This window comes from Notothenia rossii (assembly GCF_949606895.1).
Source record: "Notothenia rossii genome assembly, chromosome: 2".
NCBI lineage: Eukaryota > Metazoa > Chordata > Actinopteri > Perciformes > Nototheniidae > Notothenia > Notothenia rossii.
In genome coordinates this window covers 34,477,865-34,504,595 of record NC_136904.1, presented here as the reverse complement: position 1 = coordinate 34,504,595, position 26,731 = coordinate 34,477,865, and the positions used below count along the sequence as shown (strand labels likewise).

General features: G+C 40.3%; 1 protein-coding gene across 2 annotated transcripts; it reads right to left on the bottom strand.

Annotated features, from left to right (window-relative positions):
• Positions 1 to 5,460: 5,460 nt before the first annotated feature.
• cars1 (cysteinyl-tRNA synthetase 1) lies at positions 5,461 to 26,730 on the bottom strand. 2 transcript variants are annotated; one of them, XM_079663840.1, is made up of 23 exons: positions 26,588 to 26,730; positions 23,515 to 23,742; positions 21,646 to 21,737; positions 20,968 to 21,056; positions 20,771 to 20,867; positions 20,034 to 20,132; positions 19,283 to 19,432; positions 18,763 to 18,903; positions 18,568 to 18,656; positions 18,351 to 18,472; positions 16,089 to 16,201; positions 15,848 to 15,976; positions 15,532 to 15,661; positions 15,189 to 15,292; positions 14,994 to 15,091; positions 14,650 to 14,839; positions 14,457 to 14,522; positions 13,674 to 13,755; positions 13,469 to 13,549; positions 13,100 to 13,167; positions 7,204 to 7,263; positions 7,034 to 7,117; positions 5,461 to 6,743 (listed from the first exon to the last, which is right to left on the bottom strand). In XM_079663840.1, the coding sequence occupies exons 1-23, from the start codon at positions 26,607 to 26,609 to the stop codon at positions 6,615 to 6,617; spliced, it is 2,463 nt and encodes an 820-aa protein (XP_079519966.1). In that variant the 5' UTR covers positions 26,610 to 26,730; the 3' UTR covers positions 5,461 to 6,614. The 2 variants fall into 2 exon arrangements, with proteins under 2 accessions (XP_079519966.1, XP_079519967.1); XM_079663841.1 differs by lacking the exon at positions 23,515 to 23,742.
• Between the last annotated feature and the right edge of the window lies 1 nt (position 26,731).

Genomic DNA, 26,731 nt, shown 5'->3' with positions numbered 1-26,731 from the left:
GAATTCTGCAGCTTAATTGACTTTATTTACAGTGCCGTGGAGTCGATTCACTGGAAAAGAAAACATTGTGCAACTCCATCGTATCGTTTGTGTCGTGAATGTGCGACAACTGCAGGCAAACTAAACACACATGCATAACGTTACCGCAAAGTGGTATGTAGCACATTTTGATGCATGTTAATAACATATATAAAACAGTTTGCTTCTCTTTCTATGGTGAAAAACATGATAGCATAGATTTGTTCAAAGGTTTAACATTTCATGATTGAACTCTACAGAGAGACACGTGATTAACTTACACAGTAAATAATGTTGATAATTCATGAAATTCAAGTGGTCCTTTAAACCAGGAGAACTACTGGGATAATGAGAACATGGCACCTGAATCCAAATGAACTGACTGACTATTCTTATAATGCCTCCGGAGAATCCACGACACACTGCATGGTTAACCACACAAAAGATTACAAACTATGAGACAGAAATCAAAAGCTCAATAAAAACCTGCCTATGAGACAGAGGGGGATAGTCACCATACTGTACACTTTCTACAATATCCATGTCCATTATGAATATAACAAGTGCATTCACTTAAAGGAAGAGTTGAACTTAAAAAAAGAAGCTTTTTTTTCATTTAGGATGAGGCCAGATTATTCAGAAACAATAAAGAGGACCACTTCCTGCCCTTTTCATTTAGCAATGCAAATATTTGGCTCCGTATACACGTATATACGAATACATTTAAAAAATAAAAGCTGTCCATCCGGCCTTTTTTCCCAAACTATCTCCTCCGCAAACCAACTCCAAAATATTTGTCGGACCAATAGGTGCACTTTGAGATTACAGGATAAATACCTCCACCTGCTCCTGTTTTTTATTATGGTTGTGCAGCAAAATTGCTACATCAGTATTAGTCAGTGGTGGGCCGTCAGGGCCAGCAAGGCCTTCTCTGCTGGCCTAAACATCATCAGAATATAAATTAAATTTTGATATATTTTTTCCACAAATATGTATTAAATTATTCCCTGTAGTCTATTCTCTTCATTTCATAGCTTTCCTCTTGGTTGCGCTGCTTCCAGCCTCAGAACGAGATTTGGAGGGTTGGCCTTTATATTAGAGCTTTTATCCAATCATATTTCAGCCATAATGTGTTGCCAGGGTCCAAGAAATCTGCCCTTAGGCCTTGAGAATCAACAGTGCGGGCGCCTGTAGATTAAAGTGAACGGGAACAAAACTGTGGCGTTAACCAATCAGATTTTGAGTTGGCGACAACGGGCCAGCTAGCAGGCGTACGATGACGTTAGCACGTGCACGTCTTTTGATTGGATACGCACTATTGAGAGGCAGAGCTATGTAGAGCTAGCAAACTGAACTTGAATTTGAACGAGCTAATTTGTGTAGATTTCTACAAGCTGTTTTTTTTCAACCCACAATGGCTGAAGGAGGAGAAGAGATCGATTTGGTCGCAGATATAATTACAACGCCATTTTCAAGACGAACTTTTCAAGAAAAGCTATCGTGAGAAGAGAACGGCCAACCCCGACGCTAGCGAGCCTATCACAGCGGGGGAAAGGGTTTGTCCGCCACTTTCAAATCACTAACTACGAGCGGTACCCCTGGCTCACAGCCTCCGAGAGGCACTGCAAATTGTACTGCTGGGAATGCCTGCTATTTGCAACTGATCGATTTGGTGTTTGGAGCCACACTGGATTTGCAAACTTGAGTTGTCTAACCAAGGCAGCAACGAGACACCAAAGCACGGCTGGGCACTTACAAGCAATGGTGCTTTTGAAAACCTTTGGGGACACCCGAGTGGATCTACAGCTCAACGAACAAGTGCGCCGGGAAACGGAGCTCCACAACGAAAGGGTGAACAAAAATAGGGAAATATTGAAAAGACTGATTGATTGTGTCCTGTTTTTGGGTAAACAGGAACTTTCATTTAGGGGACACGATGAAAGCGCCGAGTCCAGAAACAGAGGAAACTACGTGGAGCTTCTTTCTTTGCTTGCTGAGAACAACACAGACTTGCATTACCACCTGTCCACAAACAAAGTGTTTACTGGGACGTCAGGCAAAATACAAAACGACCTGATTTATGCTATTGCTGAAGTGATGGGAGAAGAGATCAAAATGGAGATTAAAAAAGCACCCTTTGTCGCTGTTATGGTGGACGAAACGACAGACGTGGGTAATGTAGCACAACTGGCACTTGTCCTGCGTTATGTGACGGACACAGGTGTCAAGGAGCGGTTTGTCAGATTTGAAGATGTTACAAGCGGCAAGCGAGCTGATGACATTGCCGCTCTTATTTTCCGTTTCATGGAGGAATATGAATGTAGTCTGGATAAAGTTGTGGCACAGTGTTATGATGGCGCAGCGGTCATGGCATCTGGACTAAACGGGGTGCAGGCTAAAGTTAAGGAGAGGGCACCTATGGCCTTATTCATTCACTGCTATGCACATCGACTAAATTTAGTACTGACTCAAGGGGCCTCAAAGCTTAAAGAATGCAAGGTCTTTTTTGCCAGCCTCAATGGCCTTGCAGCATTTTTCTCCAGATCCCCTAAGCGCACGCAACTGCTGGATGACATTTGCAAGCGTCGTCTTCCTAATGTTGCACCAACGCGGTGGCAATATACATCGAGATTGGTCAATGCAGTCTTTGAGAAGAGAGTTTCCCTAAAGGAGGTGTTTGACCACATACTGGAACATCATGAGGAGTATGATGGGGATACTATGCTTAGCGCTGATGGATTTAATGCACGTCTGGATGATTTTGAGTTTTGTTTTTTGCTTGAAACATTCAATGGGATTTTTAAGCATTCAGATGTGCTCTTTGGAATACTACAGAAACAAACATTGGATGTACAATTCTGTCTGACAAGGGTGAACGAGTTTTGTGACACAATTGAGCGAGAGAGGTGCCAGTTTCGTCAGATCTACGAGGACACAGCGCGCATCTCAAGTGGTCCGAGCGCACGCAGAGGCCCACGTACAGCACAAGGAGACCTTCGCGCATACTACCAACAACTCCACAGCAATATTCTGGACAACATTCTTTGCCAGATACGGAGTAGGTTTCAAGACCACGAAAAATTAATGTTTCTCTCCCTCCTGGACCCCCAGCACTTTCAGACCTACCGGAAAAAATTCCCGCTTACAGCCTTAGCCAAATTAACACAGAGTCACGGAACACTGTTCGATCTGTCCCGGCTAAAAACAGAACTGACTGTAATGTATGCCATGACTGATTTTGAAGGGAAAAGTCCCATTGATCTCCTTGATTTCCTTAAGCAGAAAAATCTGAGTGAGAGCATGGGGCAGCTTTACACATTGGCATGTGTGGCAGTGACTATCCCTGTGTCCACTGCTTCTGTCGAGCGGTCATTCTCGGCCTTAAAGCGAATTAAAACTTATGCCAGAAATTCTACTGGACAGACTAGGCTTTCATCATTAGCCTTCATGTCTATAGAAAATGACTTATTGGTGGAACTGAAACGCACAGATAAACTGTACAACAGAGTCATTGAAGTCTTCTTGAGGAAAGAAAGGAGGATGGATTTTGTATTCAAATAATCAGTTGTTTTGGTGAGTACAAAGCATTTTATTTTTTATTTTATTTTAATATATTTTTGTCATTTTATGTCGTTAATATTAAATCAATATTAACGAATTAATATATCTGTAATTAAAATGACAAATATATAAAAAATAAATGTTTGATGCTTCTGCAAGAGATATAGAGATGTGTGTGGCGCACTGGCTCAGCTGTGCAGTAAAAGTACTCAAGGAGACTTGTTGAATTGTTTTGGTTTAACCTTTATCAAAGTGGACATTCAGTGCTAGGAATACACTTTCACCACTGTCGCAAATATATCCTCATGAACAAATGCAAATTATTTGTTTGTTTTCTTTTATTTTCAGTGAATAGTTTGTGTCTTTATCGTCACGTTTCTTAAATGAAACTGCTTTGGGTGCGACAATGCGCTGTTTAGTGAACAAACTTGGTTTGGTGGACTTAATAAAACTTTGTAGACTAATGCCTTAAAAGCCCCTTTTATTTTTAAGTTTTGACCGTATCCAAGCGATCTTAAAGCTGGTAGTTTAACACTCTTAATTGTAAATGCGGATATATTGATTATAAATGCTTCGGAAATATTAATATAACTCTGTTGTACTTGACTATGTTAAGGTGATGCAACGCCCGGTTATACTGCGTTTCTGTCTAAATGTATAGTTTCTAGAGCCATGGCGTCATAATGATGGTATTAAGAGGTGGAATAATTCAGGTAGGACTGTGTAGGACATCACTGAAGGCCTAGGTGTGAAATGCACGGCCCGCCACTGGTATTAGTCCATACTGTATCCTACATTTGGAGAACATACACACTGAATTAAAAAACAAGACAGTTTGTAAGACTTTTTGAAGTCTCATTCTGCATGATATTATAGTAAAAAAACATCTTTGATCCATTTCTCTTGGCCATTTAAAAAAGTATTAAAGGGTCCCTATTATGCTCATTTTCAAGTTCATATTTGTATTTTATGTCTCTGTCTGCTGTGACATGTTTTAAAATTAGGTCAAAAATATCTTTCTTTTTCTCATACTGCCTGTGGTGCAGCACCTCTTTTCACCCTCTGTCTGAAACCAGAACCCAGTTTTAACCCTCCTATTGTCTTCGTTTCCGTCCCCCCTTACTTTGGTGTTCGTGGTCACATTTGACCGGTCCTGTTTTAACTGCTATTACATTAACACAAAAACCATTAATCATCACCAAATTTCATTTAACACCCTTTCAAACTGTACATATTGTATCAGACTACTGGTATACATGAAAAACGGCAGTAAAAATACAAAGAATAGATCCTGAACATGTATTGAGGGGGCCAGGTGTGATCCATGTGGGGGGATGGGCACATAAGCGCAGGAAACGGTCAAATTGTTCTGTGTGTGCCAGGTGTGATTCGCATGGGGGGATTGGGCACATAAGTGGGGGGGGGGGGGGACACATCTAGACTAGAGTATGTGTGTGTTGGTGTGTGGGTGTTTTATCTGATCCGGATGGTTACTAATTCCTTTTCTTTATGGCGGTAATTTTTGACCGGGAACACCATGGGTGTTACAAAGTTGACTAAATCATCCAAAACTCAATGAAAGTGGTGATCAGCAATTGTATATTTTCAAATGTCTACTGTGAAGGATATCAAATCAATCAAATGCAAAACAAAAAAGTTATGATTGATGAAAGTTGTAAATCGGTCAGATTTGACCCGAAGACAACAGGAGGGTTAAAGAAACTTTGGGATTGTAGCCTTTGCAGAACATTTACATGCACAGAAACCTATAGAACACACTACAGGAAAGGGAAAACCCCAAATTGAATAACAGGGCCACTTTAAATTCTCTTTCTGATAGGAGTTTCATGATGAAAGCCAAAATCCTTGAAGTAATAAGCGTTTACAAGAATGATCCATTTTATTTCTTGAAAGAAAATCACTAGCACTCTCTGCCTCTTTATTTGTTCATTCACACAACCATGGAATTGCAATACACAAACAGTACAACAATGCATGACCCTAATGGACGGTTGAATAATAAAAGGCTCCTCTTTGTGGGGTGTCACTCAAGCCATGAGAGATCACAGTAAGAGGGTGTGAGAAGCTGTATCTTTCCAGAATGATGAGAAATAGGTTGCTGATAAGTCTGTTGATATTCTATATTTCTCTATTTGTCAACAAAGCACATGAAAAGACCAACAATAAATTGATCCTTCAAATAGGAAAATATCTACTGTGTTATTGCCCTGTGGCACAGCGCTACCTTGTATGTCAATTTATCCACCGCTAATAAAATAGTCCCTAACAAATGCACAATTTCCTTTTGTTTGAGTTATTTTAGGAAACATTTTTAGGAAAGAAAACTATATGTTTTTGAATGATTTACATTTCCAGTAGGTAAAGTATGGAAAGATAGGCAAACATGTTGTTATTTTAGGTCTTTTCATGGGAATCATTGACACAAAACAAGTATAGAACACAACAATTGTATCCTTTAAGACTGTACAAATGCAGTAAACTTAGAGAATATGTAACTGAAACAAGGAATGCCCCAAATGCAATTGAAGTTAATTTTTAAAATACATCAAGTATCCTAGGTACATCTATGGAAATCTAAGCACAAATTGAAAGAATGATGTTCAACACTCCAGTAGAGTCCAGAAACTTGGAAATTCATGTTTTCTTCGTCCATCTTTACATAGTGTAGATGTATCCCAATTTCCTACATCCATTAATTTGTAGTTCATTTCGAAATTCAAGGTTAAATCATACAGCAAACAATCTATTTAATCCTTCAAACGACTGGCAGTGTTACAGAGTTTCAATCAAAAACATAATCTATGTATAAAGGACCTCTGTCTCCTCGAATGCTCTTCTTTTCCCGCTTTTATTTTGAAAAGCTATACATGGACTTTGGTAATGAAGTGCTGCAAATGAAAAACCGTATTTGTTTTCTGATCCAAAACAGATGGAGAGTAGAGAAAAGATGACCCTAAACATTTATTCTCTAGGTTTTCTTTAGCCTGGATGTCTTGGGCAGTATGTAAACATTATCAGTTGCCATTTTGGTTCATCTGAAGATAATCGTTGTGTAATTTCTCCTGAGCGTCGAAGAACTTTCGCAGCTTCTTGGCTTGTCCTTTGCTCAGCTCCTTCCCTTCTACATCGTGAGTGGGGAAACCCTGTTGACAGAAACAAGAACACAGGAACACATATCAACTTCATTCTGATTAGTTTCCTTCTCAATGTAGCAAACATTTCACCCACATTTTGAAAAATCTGCAAAAAAACTTATATATAATAAATCAATTTATTTCCTTGTGCTACCTCTACTTAAATAGAGCAATACACAGCTTTTGGTGGACACAACAGGTCAACACATAGGATAAATAATAACTATTTGACATTATTATTTGTATATGTGAAAAAGCTAAGTATTATGCTTTATTTCTTTTGTGCAAGAGGGACTTGCCGTTTTATCGAATTTTGAATACTTGTCGGTTTCTGAGCGAAACATTTCACATGGAGGGACCTTCATCTTCGCCAGTTTAGCCATCTGAAACAGAAACAAAAGACATGAGTACGTGAACTTGTTCACGATTAGGGAAACAACACTTTCCTTAATGGAAGCATCTAAGTGACCTCTTGTTCCTGTTTCTTCTTTGCAGCTTCTTCCTTCTTCCTTTTCTTCTCTTCTTCCACCTGTGAAATAAAAAAACAAGTTACCTTTACGATCAATCATATTAGAAAATCAAACAAATAAGGTTAATGCTTTTTAAATATTACTACTCAACAAACTGACTGTTAGATTTCAATTTCTCATTAGCAGAGACCCTTTTTGCGTGTGGTTGTTTCTTTACATATTTAGGAAAAAAAAGATACAGCTTCTATTATGTTTAACATATTTTTGGGCCAGAGAGCCTTTATTGGAGATCTTAGAATTGAAAGGGGGGAGGACATTGCCTGAAATATTTGTCTGGGTCGGGACTTGAACCGGCTTACTAGCCAGGGGTTGAGCTTCCAAAACTGAAAATAAGGTTGCCATTTTTAGTCACCTTATATTTTAAATAATTAAGATACTATACAGTTATACATCAACTTAATAATGAACATGTGACACAAAAGAATGTTCAAATGCTTTACAATAAGTAATTAACACAATTAGTTGAAATTAAAGTGGTAGTAAACTTGCCCACCCTAAATTGCTGGTATGTTTCTCAAAGAGGATGGCGGACGGTATTTTAATGAGGTCATCCCAAACAATGCCACAAGTGCACACGCACGCAGTGCACTCACAAAACAGGCAGACAGGTCTACAAAAATCTACTGCTATGCTTAGTCTTACTTCAGTTACTGTACTGCAAAAAGCAGACGGTGCTGCGCTCAACACACACAGACTCAAAATCATGGACACACAGGCATGGAAGTAACATAAACAATGTATAGGCCTAAAGGCTTGAGAGTCTCTCTCTCTCTCTCTCTCTCTAATTTATTAATTAATTGTGATAAGACCTTTATCGGCCCATCTTTTAAAACCTCCATCCCTTATAGATGGAAGAAACTCTATATTGCCTATAATTGGCATGGCTTTTGATATTGATTCTGGGCTCCTGAACATTTTTTTAACTGCCGTCCACAACTTCAGGGTATGCTTTATCCATTCGTTCTCAATCTTAACTTTCTTGACAGATTTGATATCAATAAAAGGCAGAACTGATAACGACACACCTTTAGTTGCACTCTGCTCAATCTGTGCCAATCCTGTTTCCTCGTCCTTTCTAATCCAGGCCACTATTGCCGTTAACTGAGCAGCCCAATAATAATATTTCAAATTTGGCAGGCCTAAGCCTCCCTTCTCTTTTGGTAGAAAAATAGTTTTAAGTCTTACTCTGGGTCTCTTATTCTGCCAAATAAACTCAGAGAGAAGTCTATTTAACATGTTGAAAATGGAGGCTGGAATTCCCACGGGAAGGGATTGAAATAGGAAGAGTAATCGAGGGAGTATGTTCATTCTTACAGTCTCTACCCTACCGAATAGCGACAGGGGGAGAATTTCCCACCGTATCATGTCATTCTTTATTTGCTCTATTAATGTATTATAGTTAGCCTCAAATAAATGCATTGGGTCGCGAGTAAGGATAACCCCTAGATATCTAAACCCCTGCTTGGACCAACGGTAAGAAACATCCTTGTTTAATTGTGTAGGCTAACTCCCTGTTATCATCATTGCTTCTGATTTAATTGGATTAATTTTGTATCCTGAAATTGCCCCATACTTAGACAAGCCCTGCATAAGAGCTGGAATAGAAGATAGGGGGTGTTTTATAAAGAGTAAAATGTCATCTGCAAATAAAGATATTTTATGTATTGACCCTCCCTCGTCCGCTATTCCTTGAATCTGTTTATTTTGGCGTATAGCCTCCGCTAAGGGTTCAATACTGAGTGCGAAAAGAAGAGGTGACATTGAGTCGCCCTGCCTCACCCCCCTCTCTACTTTAAAAAAATCCGAACAATGCCCATTTACTCTTATTATTGATTTAGGATCCTTATAAAGCAAACTAATCCATGTAGTAAATGTTTCTCCAAAACCCATTTCCAATAATGTTTGTTTAAGAAATAGCCAGTCAACTCTATCAAATGCTTTCTTAGAATCTAGGCTGAGAAGCATTGAAGGTTGTTTATCTTTTGCCGCTATTGACTGAAGGTTTAAAGCTCTCCTTACATTATTTGTCCCTTGACGACCTGAAATAAATCCTGTCTGGTCCGGTTTTATCAACTTCTCTAAATGATGTTGTACTCTGGTTGCTAAGATTGAAGTTATTATTTTGTAATCAACGCATAGAAGACTTATGGGGCGATAACTAGTGCACTGTGTGGGGTCCTTTCCCTCTTTATGCAGGACTGTGATGATAGTTTCTGACCACGATTTTGGGGGGTCTCCTGTATTTAATACATAATTATATACTCTACATAATATAGGGGAAAGATCATTTATGAAGGCTCTATAATATTCACCTGCAAAGCCATCTAATCCCGGTGATTTGTTGTTTTTTAGTTTAGTAATAGTTTCCTTAATTTCCTCCTCTCTGATAGGCTCTACTAACTTAGATGCTTCGTCAGTTGCCAGTTTATTCATATTGAGGGGCTTTAAAAATTCACTAATTCTTTCTTCCTTAAATTCCTGATCTTCGCTTTTATACAGTTGCGCATAATATTTTGCAAAAGCATCTGATATTTTCCTAGGATCTGTTTCTGTCTGGTTAGTTTCAGGATGTTTAATTTTGGAGACAATGCGGCTGGACTGGGCTTTTCTAAGTTGAAATGCCAATAATCTGCTAGCCTTATTTCCCATTTCGTAATATGTTCTATTTATGAACCTGAGGGCTCCCTCTGCTTTGCAAGTTAATTCTGCATCTAGCTTAATTCTAACTTCCTTCAACTTTTTGAGTACTTTCTCTTTTCTAGATGTCTTGCCTCTCTCATCTTTTAATTTCCGTTTCTAAATCTTGTTGTTTCACCAGTCTTTGTTTATTTAATTTAGATCCTATAGAAATAATTTTGCCCCTAATCGTGGCCTTACCAGCATCCCATTACACCGAGGGGGAGACCTCACCATTATCATTCAAGGCAAAGTATTCAGATATTGCAGAACGTATTTCCTGTTTTATCTGGTTATCTGCCAATAGTGAGACGTTAAGTCTACAGTACTTAAACCATTTATCTAACCCCAGATAAATTTTCATAGAGACAGGCCTAGATCGCATAAACAAAAACAAACTGTAGAACGCAACATATGTCAGGAGAAACATACAAAAAACACTTAAAACATAGAACTGAACTTCCACCTGTCCAATCAGCCACAGCAAACGAACTATAGCTGTGACAGATCCCCACTGGTGCTGGGGCAGAGAGGTGTGACCAGCCCTCTCTTTGGGAAAAATCACATAGAGTGCTAACCTGACCAATAATACACTAACATGTAAAAAAGGTCTAAGTGAGTGTAATTCACTCATTCCGAACTAAGAAAACGGGCTCCGCCAGAGCCTAGAATTGGTAAATAAAATATTAGAATAACTTATGAGAATAACTAATTTGTAGTATTTGCACAAGTAACAACCACTTTATATAACTTTTTTCCACTGTCAATGTGTTACCGTTACTGTGTGCAGAACAGAGCCGACTCCCAACCTGTTCCAGTCACTTTGGGTTTTTAAACAGCATCGGGAGACTATTTAAGCTTCTTCTTGCAAGAATGTCCTGAGATCCGATGCTGATAGTACCATGTCTCTTTTCTTCTTCCCGCTGCTCCTCCATCCGTCCTTTAACTCATCCTCCGTGCGTTCTCTTTCTCCGCAGTGCACGTCGACTCCCAGGCTTTTCAGCACCTCTGCAGCGCTGGACACTGTGGTGTAGGTCTTCTCCCCCGTGCCCACCTTGAGTTTTAACTGCGCTGGGTATATACACCTCGCCAGTATGTCCTTCTTTTTTAGCTGCTTGATGACTTTGTGCACCTTTGCCCGCTTCTTGTGTAACTCGGGAGAGTAATCTTGATCAAAAAATATTCTTTTATCTTGGAAGGAGACCTGTCCCTGACTCCATGCCTGTCGTATCACCAGATCTTTAACTGCTGCGTCCAAAAATCTCACGATGATGTGTCTTGGAGGGGCTGTCGGGTCTCTATGTGGCGTAAACGGGGGTGAGCGGTGTGCTCTCTCTATCTTAATATCCGTTATGATGGTATTTTAAGCACCTTGTGTAACAGTTCTTTAATAAATTCTGCCATGTTTCCTCCCTCACTCCCCTCTGGTACCTGAAAGATTCTCACATTATTTCTTCTCAGTCTATTCTGCAAGTCGTCGCAGGTGGCTGAGAGGGCAATATCACGGTGGATCAGGTATCGGAGCGCCCTCTGATGCCGCACCGCTACGTCCTCGGCCATGCCGACTCTGTCCTCCAACTTTCCAATCCTCCCTTCATGTTCGCCCATTTGAACTTTTATATCTAGCACCGTCTGTTCCAGTCGATCCAGAGACATTTTTGTTTGATTATGCCCCTCTTGATTTTCCTTGCTGAGTTTCCCCAGCTCACCCATCAACGTAACTTCATGGTCCGACTCGCACATGTTGCTATCAGTTGTCAAGCTAGCGCTAGCAGGACTGGCTGGTCTCCGTTGTTTATCAGTTTTTTCCCTTGAGATATCTTGTTTGTTGGGGGCTTTGTTTCTGGTTGACGAGATCATCATGCAGGAGTGCTCTTTCTTATTTTTTAAAACGTCTTACAGTTGCAAGAAAAAGTATGTGAACCCTTTGGAACTACCGGGATTTCTGCATAAATTGGTCATAAAATGTGTTCTGATCTTCATCTGAGTCACAACAATAGACAAACACAGACTGCTTAAGCTAAAGCCACACAAACAATTATATGTTTTTATGTTTTTATTGAACACACCATGTAAACATTCACAGTGCAGGGTGGAAAAAGTATGTGAACCCTTGGATTTAATAACTGGTTGACCCTCCTTTGGCAGCAATAACCTCAACCAAACGTTTCCTATAGTTGCATATCAGACCTGCACAACGGTCAGGAAGAATTTTGGACCATTCCTCTTTACAAAACTGTTTCAGTTCAGCAATATTCTTTGGATGTCTGGTGTGAATCGCTCTCTTGAGGTCATGCTACAGCATCTCAATTGGGTTGAGGTCAGGACTCTGACTGGGCCACCCCAGAAGGCGTATTTTCTTCTGTTGAAGCCATTCTGTTGTTGATTTACTTCTGTGCTTTGGGTCGTTGTCCTGATGCATCACCCATCTTCTGTTGAGCTTCAATTGGTGGACAGATGGCCTTAATTTCTCCAGCAAAATGTCTTGATAAACTTGAGAATTCATTTTTCCGTCGATGATGGCAATCTGTCCAGGCCCTGAGGCAGCAAAGCAGCCCCACACCATGATGCTCCCTCCACCATACTTCACAGTTGGGATGAGGTTTTGATGTTGGTGTGCTGTGCCTTTTTTTCTTCACACATAGCGTTGTGTGTTCCTTCCAAACAACTCAACTTTGGTTTCATCTGTCCACAGAATATTTTGCCAGTAGTGCTGTGGAACATCCAGGTGCTCTTTTGCAAACTTCAAACTAGCAGCAATGTTTTTTCTGGACAGGAGTGGCTTCCTCCATTTTATGACCAACTTATGCAGAAATCCAGGTAATTCCAAAGGGTTCACATACTTTTTCTTGCGACTGTATATGACTAGTTGTCTCTATTTTTGTATATAGTCTGGCGGAGCTCCGCTTCTAAGCTGCTGCTTCTCTCATGACGTCACCGGAAGTCGACCTATAAGTACTTTTGAGGGACTAGTACTTTACCTCAGTATTTTAATTTTGTGATACTTTAAACTTCTAACATTTTGGAAGCCGATATTAATCTCAACTTCATTTATTTGACTTTTTTACGTTATCTTACGGATTGAGGTTTACAGCTAATGTCGCTATGTGATTACATGATTAATGCGGATACAATGAAAGAGGGCATCTCATCGCTCACCTGTTTCTTCTCCTCTCGCTCCTTCAGCAAGGTCTCCTTGTCCACCAGTTTCACCACTGTGGGCAGACCTGTAACACAGCCACTGTTCATCACTCATCACTCTCACACCCATCCCATCCCAGTGTTAACCAGGGATAGAAACAAATCTAATATCTCAAAACATGTATTTGACCGAATAATACTAAATCAATGTTGCAACAATATTGTTGGGTTGACTATTGGGCATTTGCAAGATAATGACACAATAAGATTTCTGATAAATAATCCTCAGTAATGTTTTTATAATGATAAGTGACTGGGTAATGCTTGCATACTTTCTTCTCCTTTTTGTTCTACAGGGCAGAATATTTAAGTTAACAGCTCCATCACCTTCATGATCCTCCAGACGGACCCCCAGCTCCGGTAACGTATCGTCTCGGACAACATCACACAGTTGTAGCAACTCCATCACTAGATGAGATAAAACAATGGACTTTAATTAGACTCTGAAGAGGAAGGTAAATATGTTTAAACTCTTGGAGAACAGAACTATTAGCATTTGTTGGACTCTCAAATGTATAAAACATGTTCTTACCTTTCTTGTCTCTTGCTATTTTACGGACTTCCTCTCTGAAGTTTGACAACACTGAGAGGTACGGCATCACTGTGGTCTCCAGCTGCCACACAAAGCAAAGACAGTATTTCAATGTAAGTTACTATAGTACTACTATAGGGGCAGTAACAATCTGTGAAAACATTTGTTTTACTCGCAGTAAACAGAGCTACATTTTAACTAGGGATGCTCCGAAAATAGCGGTATGCAACGTGTGTGAAGCAGAAATCCAGCAGCTCCACCCGCTGTGACGGACCGGTGAGCGGAGCAAAACACACACTAAGAGTTAGACCTAACACACTTGGCTATTTTATCTACCTCTGGAACAAGCTAAATTAGTTATAAATATATTTATTCTTCACTGTCGGGTCACTCATTACTGGATCAGCGAGCTGGACGAAATACTGACGGGCTGTCAGGAGAGAGAGAGAGAGAGAGGAAAAGAGAACGCTTCCGCTCATTTCTCCCGTGTTATTATCCAAGGTTAATGTAAACTTGAATAATGTACTTCATTTGAATGTATTAATTATGTTGGTTGTTGTTTGTGGAAGCGCCAGTGAATGAGCCCCATTAACTGAGTTTTAAACATCACTTTAAATGGAAGATCCCCATCGGCCCCGCCCACTCGATCGGATCGGCGATCGGTATCAGCCGATACTGATTCTGGCCCCAAAATTGGCAATCGGAGCTTCCATAATTTGAACAATAAGCATTCAAATGTATCACATTTCTCACAGCGAAAACTGAAAAAAAGTTTATACTTACACCAACGTTCTGACTTTGTCCCACTGGGAAACCGATGGGCTCTGATCCTTCGATGGCACCGAATACCTAAATGACAAAAGTCTCATGTCAGTGAGTTCAAACCGCTTTCACTGCCAATGCAATACAGCACAATACATCTTAATTGAACACATGAACCTTGATGAACATTGGTTGCTACTTTACATGTTCCCACCTTCAGTATGCTGGTGAGGTAGGCAGCGATGCTCTCCATCAGCATGCGGTTGGGCCTCAGCTTGGCGCTCTTCCTGCTGGCGATGTAGCTGTTGCTCTGGCCGACCAGCACTCTCATCTCCTCCATGGCGGTGCGCGTGTCCACGTTGTCACACAGAGCCTCATGGACGGCAGACTTCCTGTCGTAGAAACTGGACCAAACAAGTAGCCATTTAGCTTTTAGTTGTGATGTGTGTTTCTAGTGGTTTAAATGTGCAAATAAGTGCTGAGCCATTAAGCTATCAAGAAGGGCTTCTGCATAATGTATTTTAAAGAATTCAGATGGCTCAATCTTTTCTCTCTTACCTGTTGTTGAGCTCCACCTCTGCTGCCTCCCACTTCTCAAATCGCCCGGTCATATCAGTAGGAGCGCGCATGATGTCTTTCACAGTCAGGAAGAACTCCTTGTAATTAAAACGAGCACAAAACAACAGATTCATAATAGGATTCATACCACCCCTGCACTAAAAAGCCAGATGGTTTGTTATATCGTCAGCTTACATTCATGAACTTCTCGTACTGCACGGCTGACTCCATGGTGTTGGATGAGTAGTCCAGAGTGTCTTTCCAGGAATGCATCAAAAAAGCCAGACGGAGCTGACGGGCTGAAGGAGGGCGGAAAGAGGAAAACATATCACATCTGGCCGAAGAACAAGATCGAGTGACAGTTCATTTGATTCTTCTAGACTGTTTTGATGAAATGGTTGAAGAGTTTTTGTTGAAACTGAAATGGAAGTGTGACATAAAACTGAATCTGAACTACACTTTACATGGTAGATGGACTCATTTAAATAAGGACACTTTCCTCTTACACTAATGGCAACAAGCTGAGCTGAGCAGTCACCTGTGTTCTTTGCCAGGGCGTCTTTAATAGTGATGAAGTTCTTCAGAGACTTTGACATCTTGCAGCCTGCGATCGTCAGGTGTCCAGTGTGCAGGAAGTATCTAACCCAGTGATCATTCTCAAAGAAAGCCTGCGAGGAAAACAACCAATGACGATCATGGAGGTGGCATGGAATGCATCACAGTTAATCATCTTTAAATACCTCTAGTAATGTCTTCTATGACATGATGGATCAATATTACAACTTTGGGCAAGGTAAAGAGCTTCAAAGCCAAACAATAGCAAATATTTTTAATAAATAACTTTGCTCTTGTACCTCGGACTGAGCCAACTCGTTGTCGTGGTGGGGAAATCGAAGATCAAACCCCCCACCGTGGATGTCCATGGACTCTCCCAGGATGGAGCCAGCCATGGCCGAACATTCAATATGCCAGCCGGGCCTTCCCTAAATCAGTCAGATAAAACAAAAATAATCAATATAAAAAAAATGGCTCCTAATGTTCTACCTCCTGGAACAGAGTGTTAGTGATTTATCAGCATTAGGATTGAACTCTCACCTTCCCCCATGGAGAGTCCCATGAAGGCTCTCCGGGCTTGGAGGCCTTCCACAAAGCAAAATCGTTCTGGGACTTTTTCTCCCCTAATCTGTCAGCAGAGATGCTCAGGTCACCTGCAGGGCAACGGGAAATACAGAAAAAAAACACAATTACCATATTATCTGACTTATTATATAAGTAAAACAGTTACAAAGAGAGAAAACCGTCTTCAATACTCATGTTAAAGTCACTATGTGCAACATTAGAATGTTTCAGACTCTGGCGACTCCTAGTGGTAGACTCAAAAAAGACACCTTGGACTTTATTTTACACACTTGTTCAAATAGAGCACTTAACCAAAACAAAAAACACTCACGGACCACCTAACTCCCCAAATCAATAGGCCTGCTTACCACTCCAATAATAACAAATAACAGCCTAATAATAACAACAGCTTAACCTTCTCTATATCGCCTCGTTCACACATTAAATCAACAATACAAATACAACTACAGATTATATAAGCATTTTGTTTAAATGCGATTTTAAATGCTCACAGGTTTTACACCTCTTATGAAATGTAAACTACATGTATTACGGAGTTTATGTCCGAGCCAACAGACTCACAGATCGTTTTACTGAGAGAAATGCAAAATACACCGCATGTAGTACGACACAAACCTCTGCTGTGGATTTTCAAAACTAAATACAGTAAAACTATGGTCGCAAGCCCAAGTTTAACTCTCTGAGGTCTAAGCCATTTTTTCACATGTTAGGCTCGCCTGGGCTTTTTTTGTAAAAATGCTATTAAAACATGAACCTTGGTGACCATTGGGCTGCATGGTCTGCCTACAAAAACAACAAAAAAACGTTTATGCAGCCCCGACAACAGCCTCTGATCATCAACAGACTTCATGCAATGCTTCATTGGATGAATATATTAGATAATAATCTCTATCTAACTGCTAAAACATCTAAATCTACTTCCAGCATGGATACATTTTCATAAAAGACATCCATTGTTTGTTTTATACACTTCTTGAAATCTAAAAAGTTTTTCTATAACAGATTACAAATCACCTGGAAATGGTACAAACAAGTGACGAAGGTGTGGCGCTGGGCTATATCATGCAATCGAAAGTTAAGCTCGTTCCATTGCAGAGATATTCCCACAAGAGTGCGGAAAACTTAAAGGGCCCATGTCATGCTTTTCCGGTTTTTACCCGTCCCCTTGTGTGTTATGAAGGTTTTTATGCATGTAAACGGTCTGCAGAGTCAAAAACCCTCAAAGCACACCCTGTAGGGAGTAAAACTCTAACACAGAAAATACCTCCCCAAAACGCCTCGTTGGGGATTTCTCATTTACTTCCTCCTGGGTATCGCTACGTAGGGATACCCAGTAGCCACACCCAGAGCTATGGCCGCACCCTCTGCCAGCCTTTCACGAAACAAAGCTTCCCAAACCTTTCAGCGATTCATGCCGGATATGTACAGCGTAGGGCACTGAAGAACGATGCTGTTCCTACTTTGTTTGGACCAGCGGGAGATTCGGGTACACAACCTGTAAGTATTCATTGTTGTTTGTGTATTTATGATGTTTAAAACAAACAAGGTATCTACCACGACTGTTTAAATGGGTAAACGTTTTTCGGGCTACTAAGTTGGGATCGCGGAGAAATGCTCTCCGCAGACCAATGCTCACAGCGTTATAAACCTTTGTCTTACTCAATATCAAGTCACACTTATTGTTTTTACTTCGGCTGCGAGTGTTTGTGTGTGCTCAGGATGAGTTTTGCTTGTTCTCGCTGTATCGCCAAGCCTGTCTGCCCCTGCAGCAGCCCACAGCAGTGTGTGTGTCTGTGTGTGTGCGAGCAGCAACGAGCCTGTCAGCTTCTCGACCAATCAGAGCACAGTGGGCTCACAGGGAGAGGGGGCAGGAGCTCCAACAAGCCGTTTAGGACAGAGAGTGAATACACATACTTTACAGAGATGCTGTGTGAGAAACAACTGTGATTTTGGAAAATTTAACAATTTAAATCTATTCTAGTATACCTCAACAATGGAATTATTATCAGTAGAAATGGCCATGACATGGACCCTTTAAATTTATTTATTTATTTCAAAGGTGAAATTGTACCAATATACTCACGGACCACTAGGGGGCGCTCACGGACCACCAGTGGTCCGCGGACCACCACACTTTGCGTAACACTGCAATAGAGTGATTGAAAGCCGCTATAATCACAAAGCCAGTACTGGTAGCTGAACTGTGAGAGAATGTACCTTCTCCCTCCTGCAAAGCTTTCTGATCTCCGACAGCCTCTGGCACTAGTTTTGCATACGAGTGGTGCGGACAGCCATCAAACTTGGAGGTGTTAAAGTACACAGAACCGTTCGATTCATACCTGTAAACATCAGAAAGCCAAATAAATGTAACTAATCCATTAATAACTGACCATGCGGGTGTGATATGAATTGTAAACACATGTTTCTTCCTCACCCGTAACCGTTTGAGACCACCTTTTTCACAAAGTCCACGATCTCAGGCACGTATTCACTGACTCGAGTCAGAACGTCTGGAGGAAGAACCTGAGGGTCACACACGATTAATGCACAATAACCACAATATAACACAAATACATACTACATGGCCATAAATATTCCACTATTTGGACATTTCTTTGCTTCTACTTACGTTCAGGGCTTCCATGTCTTTATGGTAATCTCCCTCCCAATAGTTAGGCAGAATGGAGAAAATGGAATTCTCTGTGACTTGACTTCCAAACTGCGTATCCAGCCAATCAGAGAGCAAGTCCTTGGAGTTCTGCAGCAGCACCTAGGAAGAAAGAAAGAACGATTTAAAGTGTGGACATTAGTGTTTTTATATTAACTATTAATAAGTGTTGTTTATTTCGTTTTTCTCTTATTTAATACAGTATCTAGTAGTACCATTTTTGGTTGATTTTTTCCTGACATTGCTTTCACGCCATTAAAGAGGGAGTATAAATGATTAAATTGAAAGCAAATTACATGAGGATGAAATATCAAATGAGATACTTTTTATTTTCTTCAGTTAGAAGACAAGATAGCCTGGCCAATATACATTGTTGAGATAAGCAAATAAGAAACGTTTCACGTTCTCTGTCTCTCAAGTAAAGTAAATCACATGTGGATTTACAGTAAGTGCCATCAGTGAGCAGACTCCTCAGCCTTACCTCTGCCAGGGGCTGTACGACCTCCTGGGCTGCTTTGCCCTCCATGGCCGCCTGCAGGGGCTGCAGAGTGGCCGCGACAGCAGCGTCCAGCCTCTCCAGCATCTGCTTCTTATCGGGGTCTGTGGTCAGAGCCAAGTTAGCCTGAAAGGGCTGAAAATGAGCACACATAAAGAGTTAGGTCAAAACAATGACGCCCACAGGTCATCTACACTTTATAGGTAGAATTGTAAAATCATAGATTTGCACATTTTAGGCTTCAAGAGTTAAAGATATTCATGTCATTAGTAATCTGTAATGTCTCTGGTGGATCAAATCAAGTCTGACCAATTGCAACCATTTGTTTGAACCAGTCTCTGCTTCCCAAACAGTTGATCTGATATTCTTTACTACCCTGTTGGGAAATTGACAGGAAGTCAACAGTGCTTAGCTCCGGCGGCAGCAAAGAGGTTTGTAATTACACTTTGTTTGTTTCGTGAAACTTTTGAGCAAAGCATTGTGTGCTCACTTTCTTCTAATTAAAATTGATTAGATTTGAATATATGATTAAATTAGTAATTATGAGTCAACCAACAACAGTATGGAAGTGAATGCAGTTTGTGTCACTTAATCGTTCAAGTGCACCAGAACGTTTTAGTTGCCAAACATGATTAGTGATTCATAATAATCTTCAGTGATGTGATTTGTGCTTGATCCCTAAAGCAAAGAGCAAAGAGTCTTGTTGTATCAGCGCTCCCAGAGAGCGTGTTCTCACCCCTCTGGCGCTCAGGACGTCCTGCAGGATCTGAGCGGCGTGCGGCTGCTTCTCCGTGTACTGCTCCAGCAGGTGGTTCTGCCGGGCCCTCTTAATGATCTGAGAGAGACAGAGCCAACAATGGTCAACATCGAGACTCTACAACCTACTCATCATGGACTTAGGAAAACCTGTATGACAGTGCAATAGTAGACATTGAGCTGTTTCATTAAAAGTACATTTTTAATGAATCACCATGATGATACATAGAACATAATTACTACCCAATACAAATGTTGTTTTCACCTAATGTAGTTATATCGATAGTGACACATCCAGATTTAATACTTCAATACTAACACTCATCTACAATACAGATGCCATGATGTTATATGCAGATCCTTCAAAATAGATATATCGTTTTTAGATGAGGTCACAGTTAAAATTATCGGAAAATAAAAAATTGTTAAGAATATATTAGACTACACTGTAATGTACAAACAAAGGCTAATATATACATATATTATAAAAGTGTGCAAGTTGCATCTTTGGCACTCACATTTTAAAACACCGAAAACCACTATTTGTTTTATTTAAAGAGCAAAGAATGTGAGACTATTTATCGTATTTTAGAAATTAAAACTGCAAACACCCAAGAAGAACATTTTATATATTTGGCCAGACCTATAAAAATGATGTCAATTATTTTAATAAAAAATACTAAATAAAACCAGCAAGCTGTTATACTTCACACTCACTTTGTCATCTATGTCTGTGATGTTCATGCAGTAGAGGACGTCGTACTTAAAGTAGTCCTTCAGTATCCTTCGCAGAATATCAAATGATATGTAGGATCTGTACAGAGAGACGGATTAGAAAGTCAAATATTGTTACACCACAAAAACCTTAGCCGAATGAGAGTCATTTTGCACGTTTTCCCCTGTGATGTGTTTACCTGGCGTGTCCCATGTGTGAGGCATCGTACACTGTTGGCCCGCAGCTGTACCATGTGACCTTGTTCCCGCGCTGGGGGACAAACGGCTCCTACATCATAAAGTTAGTGAGATGATGGAAAAACAAAGAATAAACTGGATGTGATCTAAACACATCCTCAGGTAACAATCTGATTAGCTCCGTTCTTATAGCCTGTGGTGGTTTGACCGTTTTAAGATTTTTCATGATTGTATTTCAATGACTTTTTACTAATAACTACTTTAAAGTTTCTCCGCTGTCTTACATAAATCGATTTTGTATTATATATTTAGCTGCTAATCATTTTTGTTGAGTGTTTCACGAATACTTTTTACAACAAAGACATCACACATTATAAAAGGAAAGCAAACGTACGGAGTATAAAATGAAATGTAGGCTACAAACAAGAAGATTCATTTTTTTAAACACACAACTTGCAGTTATGCGAGTATTTTTGATGGACTCAAACAAAATGCAAGGCAGTTTCTTGTTATAAATACAGTACATGCTCCTTATAACCCTATAAGGATCTATATTTTTCCGTTTATACACAGACAGTTTCACTTTGTAAATGTCCATCACACATATGTCTTTTCACAAATAACCCAAGGACAGTCCTTTTTTATGTTTTGCCCCCCCCCCCCCCCCCCCCCCCCCACACCTTTGCTCTGGTCAGGCTGTTGTAGAGCCTCAGATGGGGGACATCTGTTCCTGCTGGTGGAGACCAAGGGGGCTGAACCCGCTTTCCTTTCGCTGAAATCAAGAAAGAAACAATTATTAGAAATGGCAAAATGCAAACAAAATATGTATTTGTCCTTAAAAAATACATCCGATAATAATTTAAGTCAGACACACAGAGCAAACATAGTCAATTAAAAAGATTTGCTTGATAACTTTGCAACAAGTTTTTCCCAAATTCAAATGTCATGGGTGTGATTAAATTGTGTTTTACCTGCATGAATCTATAAACTATTCTGAATGTAAAACGATCTTGAAATGATTGTGCAGCTGATGTAAAGCATTAAAGACTTCTTCTACTGTAGTGATGAATATGTGTTCCCTCATCAAGTGCAATTCTTTCATCATGATGCTAATGTGCTTCTTCATCTACAAACAGCACCATTTTAGAAGTGGACTAAGAGTGAAACTGAAATGGAAAGGATACCCTTCGAACAAACTAAATGCATCTTCTCCATCTAGCATGACTAATTAAAGGCTTAGACAGAGAGTGAAAGCAATTCAGAAGAGAACACACTCTAAGAATAGATGCACACAAAGTGACAGCTGGAGGAACAAGCAAAAATAAAATTAGATAACAGACATTTTGCAAGGATGATCTTGAATGACAATTTGCTCCAGAAACGTTAAAAAAACGTTGTTGAGAACTACAGCAAAAAGGCGGCAAAATGGAGGAGTTAAACCCAAAAGTGAAGGATTATCTTTTCCGCAGAGCAATGCAGCCATATATATGAGGCAATGATTGTATTTGTTAAAGTTGCTCTAACTAGAAGAAGAAAAAGCTGTCAAAGCCACAGAGAGCATGCCGAGTCAGCCAGCAGGGAACGGCACACATCTAATGTTTTTAAAAAACACGCCACCCTGAGATAAATGTTATCTAATACACTGTAAATGTCTCACTTCTGTGTCAGATCACCTTTGAGTAGGTGTCTGTAGGCACATGAGAGAGGATTGTTCCAGCTGCTGACGTTTTGTTTGAACAATGATAGACTAACTCTCACCTGCACGCAGCTACAGGCTCTGTCCGTTAGGCAGGCCCTATTATGCTTTTGGGGTTTCCCCTTTCCTATAGTGTGTTATAGGTTTCTGTGCATGTAAATGGTTGTCAAAAGTTACAATCCAGGGAGAGTTTCTTTACGACCACTCCCCCCCCCTACCTGAAACGCCTCCATTGGACTCCTTTGTTTACTTCAGGAACATTGTGACATCATTATGTAACACTTGCGCTTCTATTGGCTAGCGATCCAACACATTGTACTTGATTGACTAAGGAGCGGGACATCTCTAAGTGGTTGACCAATCACAACAGAGCCGGCCAGCTAACCAATCAGAGCAGACTGGGCTCTGGTTTCAGACAGAGGGTGAAAAGAGGTTCTGCAGCACAGGCAGTGTGAGAAACAGTAAGAGCTTTTTGAACATTAAAGCATGGAGACATGTCACAGTAGAGGCACAAATATAAACCTGAAGATTAACATAATATGTCCTCTTTAATTCAGTTTTTGAATCTATTGATTGTACTTATTAAAAACTTGAATAGCCTACTTTTTAATAAAATATAAATCAACATGCCTTGATGATGTCATTTTTTATATAGCCTATAGAAACGGCACCAAAGGAAACACTGCACGACATGCTGGATGCTACTGTGAGGAGTGCAAAACTGGAAATGCAAACTGTTGCTGGGGTCATGCATGTTTTCAGGGCTTTTACTAAGGTGTGAGACTTCCCTGCCTTGGGGACCTCAGGCTACTTCAGGGGCCACGTCTAAGCTGGATCATGCCTCTCTACTCACTGCTGCTCTCAGGAAGGAGGTCCAGCTGCAGGGCTGCTATGTGTCTGTACCAGCGCAGAGCGTGGACATGGTGCGGGTCTGGGGGCCTGTGAAGGAGATTAAAGGCTTTCTGGTCGGCCTGGGAGGGGCAGAACCCCGCCAGGTAGCTGCGTGAGGTGAGGTAGTCATTCAGGGCCGCTGCCAGCGCGGCCTCCTCATTTATCTGTAGCAAGGGGCCATACTCAAAGGCTGCAGAAACAAGAGGGCAAATATTCGCAAAGGATTACCGACCAGGCTGCAGCAGCCGGAGGGAAAACTCTAAACAACAGCAGCACACCACCAAGCCAACTATAAAAAACGAAACAGAAATCATACTGATGACAACTGGCACTAACTCCTGATGTCACAAAAAACCGACTGGCACATATTTTGCCTTTGAGTGAGTCTAAAACCCAGGGCTGCAAAATGTGGAAAACAATAACTTATTGAGATCATTTTAACTGATATTGGAGGCAATGATTGTATTTGTGTCATTCATCTCCTTTACATTGAAAAACATACTATTATCATGGTAGGATTTTTCAAAGAGGATATGTACCAAAGGGGGGGCGCGGGGCTCCGTTGGCGGGGCGCAGCACCCCTCCAAGACAATGATAGGGGAAACACTGCCTCCTATACATAATGGAACATGAAAGCTACAGGATAAAATTACTCTAAATACATGATAATAAAGTCATATAAAAGTAACTCAGCTATCCCTCCTAAAATATCAACTTTCTTCATTCATGTACAGACAGAAGAACAAAGTATTTTCCGTCTGAACAAAATGCACAAATCCCAGAAATGACCAACGACTAAGAGTGAAGTTGACTGGATATCAAAACACAGTAGGTGTGAGACCCAATGGATCAAATTGAAACTGAAAAAGGAAACCAAGTAAAAAAACAAACACCAAGAAGGCTTCTCAATTCTCTAATTTCCCCTCCTCGACTCCCCGGTCCTCCGGTAGTGACCCGGAAATGGATTTCATGTTGAAGGACATCTAATTTCTCTAAATGCACTTTGAGGATCGAGGATCGAGCATCGAGGAGGCTCTCTGGAGGAGCTATAATCGAGGATACACTGATGGGTCCTCCACGGCTCCTCCGCGAATGTATTTCCGGCAACAGAGATGTTTCAAAGAGTCGTGACGCACGGCCAGACTTATCTCAGCCAATGACAGCTCTGCATGCATCCCCTGGATATTATTTTATTAACTGCTTTCATCGCAACGAACGCGATGTTTCCAGAGAGAACAGCTGTGAGGTCCGTGCAGAAAGCAGAGCAGTGTTTATAATATATATCACTCAGTATAACAGGCCTACTGTCTTTATTTGCTTTAGTTTAGTAGATGGGGGGATATATCCAGTCTATGATAGTGTTACGTTATTATGAGAGTGCTCTCATACTTGTTTGATTCTGAAATTGGATATATTCATATGAATATATGTGTGTGTTTGTGTGTGTGTGTGTCCCCGAATTTGTAGCCTGTTATTGTCTCATTATACCGCACTGTGAATGAATCAAAAGTAAATATATGAGTCATCATGAACACATCTGTCCATCAGACAGAGGGCTGCTGTGCCTCCTGTCATCATTAATGGACGTCTCTTTAAAATAACCGCTCAGAGGAGAGGAGTTCTCATTTCTCTAACCGCCTGCTGCTTCCCCTCCTCTCTCCTCGGTTCCCCTCCTCTGCTCCTCCGCTCGCATCTCCTGTGGGCGGGACTAAGACACGAGGATAGGAGTCGAGGAGGGGAGTCGAGGAGGGGAAATTAGAGAATTGAGAAGCCTTCCAGGTATGGATGCACACAAAGTGACAGCTGGAAGAAGCTAAACACAAAAAAGGGCTTGGTGTACTTGAATTCTGAGCTTCTGAACTGTACTCTAAAACTCTAAAATATTAATAAATGTGGTTCTTAGGAAGCTTTCAACCCATTAACAAAAAAGTGGTGACTTTTAACAGTTCTGAATTACAGTCATGCATTACATTTTATTATTATTGTGAAGATTGATTCCAAGAGGGTCTCAGGCCCTTTAACACCTGATCTTGAATAGATATGAATATATGTACAATTGTCAAACAGAAATGTAACAGATGGAACTAGATGATGCAAGAGCAAATGTGAAAGTAAAAACAAACAAATTAAGAATTAAACAAACTGTCCCAAAAAGGTAGACTGATTTTAAGTAAACATTTCGATGAACATCTCTCAGTATGAAGTTATAACTGTAAAGAAGAGCAACTCATCAAATGATGTAAATAATATTGCACTTCTGACTAATTTAACCGGATGTTGCAACGGCACATAGTAACAAGGAATACTCATTAATGATATTAAAATATAATATTACTTATTATAATAAATGTAATAATTCTAGTTATTCCAGGTCTCAGGACATTTGCCAATTGAACCCATTTTCAAATGTATAAATGAGTGAAATCAAGTAACATTGTCAAACCGAAACACAAACCAAATGATGCAACAGAGCACAACTGAAAGTAAAAACCATACAAATAAATAAACCTTTTACAATTTAAAACCAAACAAAACCAAAACCACAAAACCTATAACATCATTAATACTTATTTTTATAAATAAAATGCTGATGAAAAAGGGATCAAAAATAACATCTGGCCTGATGTGAAAACAACCGTTTTGCTTACTATTGTAAACGAAATAAAGTGTCTTTAATTTGGCCATATTGTGGTAATATGAGCCTATTGTGCCCTGTTGCACTTTTTAATATTACACTAGAAACATAGACCTGGAATACCTTGAAATGCTCAGCTCTAACGCATTTCGATTAGTCTAATAACGTCCCATATTCTTTTACAGAACACGTCACACCAAACACTATTGAAAACATTGCACCAATTAAACATAAAGTATTTCAGTCGTTTAACATAATACTGCTGTATGGAGTATGTATTTATTACATATTAGCTTATTTGCTGTAACAGCTAGTCAAAACACATTCAATTGTGCTGTCACGGCCCTCTTACATATTTCCAACTAACGCGTCTAAAAGCAGAAATAAACCTTTACAGTACCTGGCTCTCCTGAGGTCGACATATCCACAGTGCTGGATGGTTGGATGCTGATGCAACAATAACGTGTCCGGAAGAACAAGAACCGCGCACTATATGCTAACGGTAGGAACCGGAACCAGTGTGTTAGACCTGGGAGCGGGGGGA

Bases quoted from the DNA above. Each gene is read 5' to 3' on its own strand.
- cars1 (XM_079663840.1), bottom strand. From the start codon at position 26,609: ATGTCGACCTCAGGAGAGCCAG. The intron at 18,904-19,282 runs GTAAGGCTGAGG...CTTTCTTCCTAG, and splicing joins TCGTACAGCCCCTGGCAGAG to GTGCTGCTGCAGAACTCCAA. The intron at 13,550-13,673 runs GTAAGAACATGT...TATCTCATCTAG, and splicing joins AATAGCAAGAGACAAGAAAG to TGATGGAGTTGCTACAACTG.